General features: G+C 48.2%; 1 protein-coding gene across 1 annotated transcript; it reads right to left on the reverse strand.

Moving 5' to 3' along the window:
* Positions 1 to 315: 315 nt before the first annotated feature.
* On the reverse strand, positions 316 to 4,757 carry Nicn1 (nicolin 1). The gene is made up of 6 exons (XM_042665848.1): positions 4,551 to 4,757; positions 3,033 to 3,209; positions 2,401 to 2,514; positions 1,544 to 1,615; positions 697 to 801; positions 316 to 622 (listed from the first exon to the last, which is right to left on the reverse strand). The coding sequence occupies exons 1-6, from the start codon at positions 4,680 to 4,682 to the stop codon at positions 581 to 583; spliced, it is 642 nt and encodes a 213-aa protein (XP_042521782.1). The 5' UTR covers positions 4,683 to 4,757; the 3' UTR covers positions 316 to 580.
* Between the last annotated feature and the right edge of the window lie 5,716 nt (positions 4,758 to 10,473).

Below are 10,473 nucleotides of genomic sequence, written 5' to 3' on the forward strand. Positions count from 1 at the left end.
AGTTCTCTGTACTTAAGGTGGGGAAACCAGGAGAAAACAGGCATATGTGGAGGGCAGAAAGCTTGAGAACTCTCTAGATTCTTAATATTCTTAGTAAGTATTCTTTTTTTTTTCTTGCCAGTCCTGGGGCTTGAACTCAAGGCCTGGGCCCTGAGCTTCTTTTGCTTAAGGCTAGCACTCTACCACTTGAGCCACAGCACCATTTCCAGCTTTTTCTGTCGATGTGGTACTGAGGACTCGAACCCAGGACTTCATGCATGCTAGGCAAGCACTCTACCACTAAGCCATCTTCCCAGCCCCAGTAAGTATGCTTAATAAGTATTCTTATTTGTATATTTGCAGGGTAGGAGAAGGGATTGCATTGCAGACAAAGACACAGTGCAACCTCCCACCCCAACCCCAGTCAGGAAGTCATACTGAAGCTATTCAGTGAGCCGGGTGAGTTTTGAATCTTTGTGCGTGGCCCAAACCAGAACACACAGTCAGGCAATACTCAAAATACACAGGGAAAAGGCTTCTGTGGTTTCTGGTGGCTCAAACCAAGCCTCAATGGATCCAAGTCTCAGGGAGGAGTTTCCATTCAAGTGTAAGAAAGTAAATTCAGGTCATAACAGCCATCCACCTGCAACAGAAAAGACAATCAGTTCTGACCTGCTCAGGACAATGCAAGCCAAGCAGAAGGAGGGAATAACTCACATCAAAGCGGCCGATCCTTGTAGAAGTATGATTGGCCCGGACCATTTCTGTCAGTGCCCACATCTGCTGTACTTCAGAAGATACTCGGCTGGGGTCTGGAAGACCCTGCTCCAAAAGGATGGGTCAGTAAACATGAGTCTCTCGTTAGTACCCTTAGAGCTATAAAGTGGGTAAATTGGCTATACAAATTTAAGCTGAAAGCAATAACATGTGAAACATAAAATATGGTAGACATCTCAACATCTCAAATCCTGCAAAGCACCTAGGATGTCACAGTTTGACACAAGAATACTGAGTCCAGCTCCAATTTTTTTTTTTCCTGTCAGTTGTGGGGCTTGAACTCTGGGCCTAGGTGCTGTCCCTCAGCTCTTTAGCTCAAGGCTAGTGCTCTACCACTTGAGCCACAGCGCCACTTCTGGTTTTCTATTGGTTTATTGGAGATAAGAGTCTCATGGACTTTTCTACCCGGGCTGGCTTTGAACTGTGATCCTCAGATCTCAGCATCCTGAGTAGCTAGGATGACAAGTGTGAGCCACCAGCACCCGGCTTCTTCTTCTTCTTCTTTTTTTTTTTTAATTCTTTTGCCAGTTCTGGGCACTGTCCCTGAGCTTCTTTTGCTCAAGGCTAGCATTCTACCACTTGAGCCACAGTTCCACTTCTAGCTTTATCTGTATATTTGGTACTGAGGAATTGAACCCAGAGGCTTCCTACATGCTAGGTAAGTACTCTAGCACTGAGCCACCTTCCCAGCCCAGCTCCAGATTCTTAAAGAAAGGAGTTTGTTCACCTGGGCATTTGCTGGACCACAATCATTCACTCATAGTTCTTACCCAGGGTGAGTGTTTACCTCAGGGAGTGGAGGAGGCTGTTCACAGGGCACTGGATGGGAGAGCCACTTGGGGAAGGCCACAGAAGGACTCTGTAAAAGCAAAGGCATATTGTTCTGATGAGATGAGGGCAGAGAGAAAGGGCCTTTTGGGGGGAGGAGGGTCAGTCATGGGGCTTGAACTCTGGGCCTGGGCGCTGAGCCTCAGCTCCAGGCTAGCACTCTACCACTTGAGCCACACCACCACATCTGGTTTTCTGGTGGTTCATTGGAGATAAGAGTCTCACAGATGTTTCCTGCCTGGGCTGGCTTTGAACCTCGATCCTCACATCTTAGCCTCCTGAGTAGCTAAGATGACAGGCATGAGCCACCAGTGCCCAGCTGAGAAACGCCTTTGTGCAGACATGACAAAATCCTGATTAAGGAGCGAGCTCACACAAGCCCAAGGGGACAGCAATAAGATCTCCTGCTATACATAAGGAAAACGCAGAAGACAGAAACTTATTCCTTATCATAAATTGCAGTATTTACACTCAAATTTCAATGAAAGCTTCTTTTTTTTCTTCTTATTTTGCCAGTCCTGGGGTTTGAACTCAGGGCCTGGGCACTTGCCCCTGAGCTTCTTTGGCTCAAGCTAGCACTCTACCACTTGAGCCACAGTGTCATTTCTGGCTTTTTCTGTATATGTGGTACTGAGGAATTGAACCCAGGGCTTCATGCATGCAAGGCAAGCACTCTACCACTGAGCCACCTTCCCAGCCCCTGAAGACTTCGTTTTGGAGTCCTTTTATCCTCTCCCTGCGGTTGCAGCTTTCCCAACCATAGCCGGAAGTCTCTTGGGGAACAGGCCAGGCAACAATTTGGGGCTAGTCACTAACCTTGGGTCCCTGATGGTAGATTTGTAGTTCCTCCACTGTGAATGATAGCCATAGTGGTGATGGCTGCCGCAGAATCAGACGCAGCTCCAGTATTTTGGACATGTCACACAGCATCTGACACATAACATACACACACACATTGGATCCACAGAAATCCATAAAACCCAGGTCAAGCCAGATACCAGTGTCTCATGCCTGTAACCCTAACTACTCAGGAAGTTGAGATCTAAGAATCATGGTTCAAAGCCAGCCCAGGCAGGAAAGTCCATGAGTCTTATCTCGAATAAACTACTCAGAAAAAGCTGGAAGTGATACTGTGGCTCAAGTGGTAGAGGGCTAGCCTGGAGCAAAAGAAGCTTAGGGACAGCACCCAGGCCCTAAGCTTGAGCCCTAGGACCAGCAAAATCCACAAACAAACAAAAAAAGATAGAACCTCCCAAATAGCAGTATACCAAGAAGGATACCAGATGTTCCCTTCCTTCCTCTGCGAAGGAAGGAAAAATAGTCCCTCCAAGGTTATAGTCTTAGAAGTCACTACCCAGCCCAGTCTTGTCCCCTTTTTCCTCCTGCTACACTGGCCTAATCCGCAGGCCACATCCGGGCTAGTCCTGGCATACAGAGGCCCAGCTGACCTGGTGCTTGAACAAGGATACATAATCCTGCGCTCCCTCTTCACTGTGTGGGTCAGGCATCAGACAATAGTTCCGCAGACAGGTCACCCATTTGGTTGGTGTGTGCACTGAGGTGTGTTGACGGACACGGATGCTCAAAAAGGCTGTGTAGTAATTTTTAAATGTGATCTCCTGCAACTAGAACACACATGATAACAACAATTCACCATGAAAAATTAGGAAGAGGACCAGGGCCCAAGAGATTCCATGATCTCATCGCTTCATTTCTTTCTTTCCTTCCTTTCTTTCTTTCTCTATCTTTCTTTCTTCTTTTCTTTTCTTTTTTTTTTTGGCTAGTCCTGGGGCTTGAAAGGCTAGCTCTCTACCACTTGAGCCACAGCACCACTTCCAGCTTTTTCTGGTTATGTGGTACTGAGGAATCGAATCCAAGGCTTCATGCATGCTAGGCAAGCACTCTACTGCTAAACCACCATCATTTCATTTCTTTTGGAATATACTCTTCTACTAAACAATTCAAAAAGCATCACTAGGACCCAAAGACATGTTTGCATTTCTAAAGTTGCTCACAGTGTGAATGGATAAGTCACTAATACAGACCACAACAACAGATCTGGCCACACATCCAAAAGGGTATCCAATAGAGTCCTAACCTTTGAGGAAGTACAAAATGTATATAAGATCAAGTAAAAATACAAGGGAGGCCAAGTTCACCAAGTGGACCAAGAAAGGTAGGTAGGTAATTGGGGCTGGGAAGGTGGCTCAGTGGTAGAGCGCTTGCCTTGCATGCCAGAGGCCCTGGGTTCCATTTCTCAGCACCACATAAGCAAAAAGAAAAAAGCCAGAAGTGGCGCTGTGGCTCAAGTGGTAGAGAGCTAGCCTTGAGCTGAAGAGCTGAGGGACAGCTTTCAGGCTCCATGACCTGACCCCAAAAAACAAAACAAACAAACAAACAAACAAAGGTAGGTAATGCAAACGTAGTATACAACAACAACAATAATTCAAACCTAGTTAACTCAAGTTTTCCAGGGGTCAGATTTCCCAGGTAACAGCGAGGAACCACTTGGGGAGATAATCACACATAATGCATGGTGCTGAGAGGTGGGCAGGTGGGCACGGACACAGGGTTTGACTTCTGTGTCAGTGTCCAGTCACTGTTAGCTGACAGTGCCACTCGAGATTTGAAATTGGAGTCATGGAAAAGGGATAAACTACATTCTGATCTCCAGAAAGAAGGAGGGGGGGAAGTGGAGGGAAGGGAGATAGGGGGTGGATATATATATAATTGTTATCTCCAGCACCACCTGGGTGCCAGCGATGTCCAAGGGGAAGAGATATTCAAGAGAACAGGATCAGAAGCTCTAGTAAATACAAAAAGACAGTAATGAATGGTGAACCCATTCATTCAGGCCAGAGACACCCTCAGATGTTTTCCTTTAAGAAATTCAAAACCTAGGAAACGCCCAAGCTCTCCGATCGACCCCGCCCAGAGCCCAGGCCGCGCCCACGAAGCTCTCTCACCTCGAAAGGAGCGACATTAGGGAAGGTGACATCGATGACCAGCACGCCAGGCCGACCTTGGGAGCTCCTCATGTCGCCCACTTGTAAGGATACAGTGCCTTTCACATGACAGGGCACTGAGACTCGGGACATGGTGCCAGGGGCTCAGACCTAGTACAAAAAGACCCAAGTGCTTTGAACCTCCTGGCACTCTTTCTACCCTCGGACTACCCAGTTGACGCTCTAAGAACTACAACTCCCGAGATGTCTTGCTGCCCACCAGGCCAGCCAATTAGCGACGACCAGGGCGGGCCGAGAAGCGGAAGTGCCTGGAGGAAGTTCTTCTTTAGCCAATCAACACAGTAGCCTTTTGAGCCCCCTCCCACCGTGGGCGGCTCCCTGCAACGTTACAGCTGCTCTGTAGCCAAATAGTCCTGGCTACATGGGGCAGTTCTAATCTCGGTGGATTTCTGTAACAGTTAAAGCATGTAAAGTCACAAAAGCAAGTGAACATATTGATTGGCCGGCATGGATAGCAAAAATAGCCATTACGAGATGGGCGCTGGTGGCTCACGCCTGTCATCCTAGCTACTCAGGAGGCTGAGATCTGAGGATCAAGACCTCTTATCTCCAACTAACCAGCAAAGAGCTGGAGCTGGAGGCGTAAAAGTGACAGCTGTGAGTGGAAAAAGCCAAACAAGAGCTCGAGGCCGTGAGTTCAAGCCCCAGGACTGGCACAGAAAGAAAGAAAAAAAAAAAGATTGGAAGGTTTTTTTTCTTTTTTGGTCAGTTGTGGGGCTTGAACTCTGGGCCTGGGCGCTGTCCCTCAGCTCTTCAGCTCAAGGCTAACAGACTACCGCTTGAGCCATAGCGCCACTTCTGGTTTTCTGGTGGTTTATTGGAGATAAGAGTCTCACGGAGTTTCCTGCCAGGGCTGGCTTTGAACCACGATCCTCAGATCTCAGCCTCCTGAGTAGCTAGGATGACAGGCATGAGCCACCGGCACCCGGCTTCCCTTACAATAGTTCTTGAACAGCACCTCACTTTTGACCGGGCCTCCCTATATTTACATTGCCTTCTATTCGTACCTCCCACATACCTGGAATGGTTGACATGCTTGCTACCATCACCACACCCAGGTTTTTGTTCATTGAAATGAGGGTCCCACCAACTTTTTGCCTATGCTGGCTGCCAACTCCAAACCTTCCTATCTCAACCTCCCAAGTAGCTGGTGTGTGTGTGTGTGTGTGTGTGTGTGTGTGTGTGTGTGTGTGTGAAGGTGTGTGTGCGCATGTGTGCAGGTTGCCCACACAGGTGCGGGCATGACACACAAATCAGAACTGGGGCTTGAACTCAGGGCCTGGACACTGTCCCTGAACCTGTCTGTGCTCAAGGCTAGCACTCTACCACTTGAGCCACAGCGCCACTGCTGGCTTTTTCTGCTTATGTGGTGCTGGGGAATCGAACCCAGGGCCTCATGAATGCAAGGCAAGCACTCTACCACTGAGCCACCTACCCAGCCAACTTTTCTTTTTTTTTGATCAGTCATGAGGCTTGAACTTTGGGCCTGGGTGCTGTCTCTGAGGTCTTGAGCTCCAGGCAAGCGCTTTACCACTTGAGCCACAGTGCCACTTCCTGTTTTCTGGTGGTTAATTGGAGATAAGAGTCTCAAGGACTTTCCTGCCCGGGCTGGCTTTGAACCGCGATCCTCAGATCTCAGCCTCCTGAGTAGCTAGGATTACAGGCGTGAGCCACCAGCGCCTGGCGACTTGGCCTATCTTGCTCCTGGTGAAATTTCTTCTTTTAGAAGAACCAATCTAAAAAAAAAAAAAAAAAAAGAAGAACCAATCTAGCTGGCAATTTTCAGGTATAATAAGGGCAGTTAGTGCCACCTGCTGGATGATAGTGTTATCAGCCTTTGAGAATCAATAGGGCTAGCTGGCCTAGGCAAAAGTTCACTTCTAAAGCTGGGCACTGGTGGCTCACACGCCTGTAATCCTAGCTACTTAGGAGGCTGAGATCTGAGGATCGCGGTTCAAATCCAGCCCGGGCAGGAGAGACCGTGAGACTCCTATCTCCAATAAACCACCAGAAAACCGGAAGTGGCGCTGTAGCTCAAGTGATAGAGCGCTCGCCTTGAGCTAAAGAGCTGAGGGACAGCACCCAGGCCCAGAGTTCAAGCCCCACGACCGACAAAAAAAAAAAAAGAGTTCACTTCTAGGAATGCTATCCCTTGACTGAGTCTTCAACTTTCCAAAGGTCTTTCCTAGTTCTTAACTCCTAGTATCATCAAAGCAATTATTGTATTGAGAGTTCTGACAATGCTTAAAAATCACAATGAGGGGCTGGGAAGGTGGCTCAGTGGTAGAGCTCTTGCCTTGCATGCCTGAGACCCTGGGTTTGATTCCTCAGCACCACATAAGCAAAAAGAAAAAAGCCAGAAGTGGCGCTGTGGCTCAAGTGGTAGAGCGCTAGCCTTGAGCTGAAGAGCTGAGGGACAGCGCCCAGGCCCAGAGTTCAGGCCCCACGACCGGACCCAAAAAAAAAAAAAAATCACAATGTGCCAGGTGCCAGTGGCTCATCCCTATAACCCTAGCTACTCAGGAGGCTAAGATCTGAGGATCTCAGTTCAAATCCAGCCCAAGCAGGAAAGTCTGTGAGACTCATCGCCACTTAACCACCAAAAATCCAGAAATGGAGCTGTGACTCAAAGAGGAAATTTTTAAAAAGCTAAAGAATAGTTCCCATGGGACTGGGAATGTGGCTTAGTGGTAGAGTGCTTGCCTAGCATGCGGGAAGCCCTGGGTTTGATTCCTTAGTACCACAAACACAGAAAAAGCTGGAAGTGGCACTGTGGCTCCAGTAGTAGAGTGCTAGCCTTGAGCACAGACAGGTTCAGGGACAGTGTCCAGGCCCTGAGTTCAAGCCCCAGTTCTGATTTGTGTGTCATGCCCGCACCTGTGTGGGCAACCTGCACACATGCACACACACACCTTCTCCACACACACACACACACACACACACCAGCTACTTGGGAGGTTGAGATAGGAAGGTTTGGAGTTGGCAGCCAGCATAGGCAAAAAGTTGGTGTGACTCTCATTTCAACTAACAAAAACCTGGGTGTGGTGATGGTAGCAAGCATGTCAACCATTACAGGTATGTGGGAGGTATGAATAGAAGGCAATGTAAATATAGGGAGGCCCGGTCAAAAGTGAGGTGCTGTTTAAGAACTATTGTAAGGGAAGCCGGGTGCCGGTGGCTCATGCCTGTCATCCTAGCTACTCAGGAGGCTGAGATCTGAGGATCGTGGTTCAAAGCCAGCCCTGGCAGGAAACTCCGTGAGACTCTTATCTCCAATAAACCACCAGAAAACCAGAAGTGGCTCTGTGGCTCAAGTGGTAGAGTGCTAGCCTTGAGCTGAAGAGCTGAGGGACAGCACCCAAGCCCAGAGTTCAAGCCCCACGACCGACCAAAAAAAGAAAGAAAGAAATATTGAATGGGAAATGGACTGAGGGTGTGTGAGTTATGTGGCAGGTAATTTGGGTACATACAAGACCTTGACTTCTAACTCCATTCCTATCCTACTACCACACACACACATACACAGAGATATTTTATTTGCAGTCTTTCTGTATTTATTTTTGCCAGTCCTAAGGGCTTGAACTCAGGGCCTGGGCACTGTCCCTGAGCTTCTTTTTGCTCAAAGCTAGCACCCTACCACTTGAGCCACAGTGCCACATCCGGCTTTTTCTGCTTATGTGGTACTAAGGAATAGAACCCAAGGCTTCCTGCATGCTAGGCAAGCACTCTACTACTAAGCCACACTCCCAGCCCCAAGATATTTTATTTACATTTATTTATTGTATTCTATTGGTGGTACTGGGATTGGATTCAGGGTTTTGTGCTTATTATCATTCTACCACTTGAGCCATAAGCCATGCCCTCAACTCTTTTTTTTGGTCAGTCGTGGGGCTTGAACTTTGGGCCTGAGCGCTGTCCCTCAGCAATTCAGCTCTCCAGCTCAAGGCTAGCACTCTACCACCTGAGCCACAGAGCCACTTGCAGCTTTTTCTGTTTATGTGGTGCTGAGGAATCGAACCCAGGGCCTCATACATGTGAGGTAAGCACTGTACCACTGAGCTACCTTCCCAGGCTCCCTCCCAACACCCCCCTCCCCCCAGCTCTTTTGTGTGTGTGTGTGTGTGTGTGTGTGTGTGTGTGTGTGTGTGTGTGTGTGTGTGTGTGTGTGTGTGTGTGTACTGGGGCTTGAACTCAGTGCTGTCCCTCAGCTTTAGCTTTTTCACTCAAGGCTGGGGATCTACCACTTAAGACAGCTCCTAAGCCAGGTAATGGTAGCTCACACCTGTAATCCTAGCTACTCAGGAGGCTGAGATCTGAGGATTGAGGATCAAAGTCAGCCCAGGCAGGAAGGTCTGTGAGACTCTTATCTCTAATAAACCACTCAGAAAACCAGAAGTGGCACTATAGCTCAAGTGGTAGAGCACTAGCCTTGAGCTAAAGAGCTGAGGGACAGCGCCCAGGCCCAGAGTTCAAGCCCCATGACTGCCAAAAATAAAAATAAAAATACAGCTCCCCTTCAAGCTTTTTGGTGATTAACTGGAGATAAGAGTCTCATGGACTTTCCTGCCTGGGTTGGCTTCCAACTGTGATCCTCAGATCTCAGGCTCCTGAGTAGCTAGGATGACAAGTATGAGCCACCAACCACTGACTTGTATTTTGCTTTTGAGAAAAGCTCTTACTAACTGCCTGTCTGGCTTGGAACTCAAGATCTTATGTCTGCCACTACCCTTGGTCTAGATTGGTCTCTGGAGGCTTCTCTGGCCCAGCCCCCAAGCTCTAGAGGGCAGTGCAGATCAAGATGGCCAGACAGAGCTCATGACTCAGAACCAGTTAGGAAAGAAGCAAACTGGAATTTCTTTAACCTTAGGCACATTGCAGAGATTCCTAGACTGAAGTCCCTATAAGTAAATACCACAGGGACTCCTAACCTATAAGCCAGAGCGAATGTGGTCGAGGATGTTTTTCTGGGAAGACTGTCCATAGCTTCTTGACATTATAGAGATTAGGAAGGCTGGAGACCCTAACACAAAGGCATGAAAATCTCAGTCCTGCTTTCTTCCCAGGCTCTGACTCCAGACAGGCACTAGTCTGCACTCTCTAATGTTGGCCAGCAGCCCCATATCTCCCTGAGGAAATCTCAGCTGCCCCCATCCAGAACTGTTACCAGTATCCAATCAGAGAGGAAGGGAAACAAGATTTTCTCCATTCCTTGGGGGCTGCTAGGGCAGGGGGGGTGGGGGGGGGTGGGAGTGGATTTGGAGCAGCTTCCTGCAGCTGCTGAGAACAGGAAGCCAAAGAATGCTTGTATTTCCCTTGCTTTCCTGGGACCCATGTCCTGGCATTGGAGTCACTGGCTCTACTAGTGGATTCTGGGCCTCATTGTTCTGTTTTACCCTATGATGAAAAGAATTCAGTACAAGACCCAGCTGGTTCTTTTTGTCAATTCCCTATCTCTCTCCCCGAGTTCTCTTCTTCTCTCCAACTCCAGATCATTCTGTTCAGCCAGACAAGTTCCAGCAAAGTCTACTCTGGTATCTGCTTCGGGAATGACCTCTGCCCTATTGTGTCCATCTGGCTCTCTTTGGAATTTACCAAGCTAGGAGGGAAATTCAGCCTTTCATCTCCACAAAGTCTCAGTTGTAGTGACTTCTTCTCCCAAAGGGACTCTTAGTTCTAGATTTCCTCCTCCAGGAACTGAAACACATGCTCCTCAGCTCTCCTATCTATGATGCCCAGCTCTCCTATCTATGATGCCCATTTCTCTATCTTTGACCTTTTTTTTTGGGGGGGGGGGGTACTTGATTAGAGAGAAATGTTTTCATGGATTTTTCTACCCAAGCTGGCTTTGAACTGTGATCCTCAA

Source organism: Dipodomys spectabilis, unplaced genomic scaffold (assembly GCF_019054845.1).
Source record: "Dipodomys spectabilis isolate Male_0828 unplaced genomic scaffold, ASM1905484v1 ptg000360l, whole genome shotgun sequence".
Taxonomy (NCBI): Eukaryota; Metazoa; Chordata; class Mammalia; order Rodentia; family Heteromyidae; genus Dipodomys; species Dipodomys spectabilis.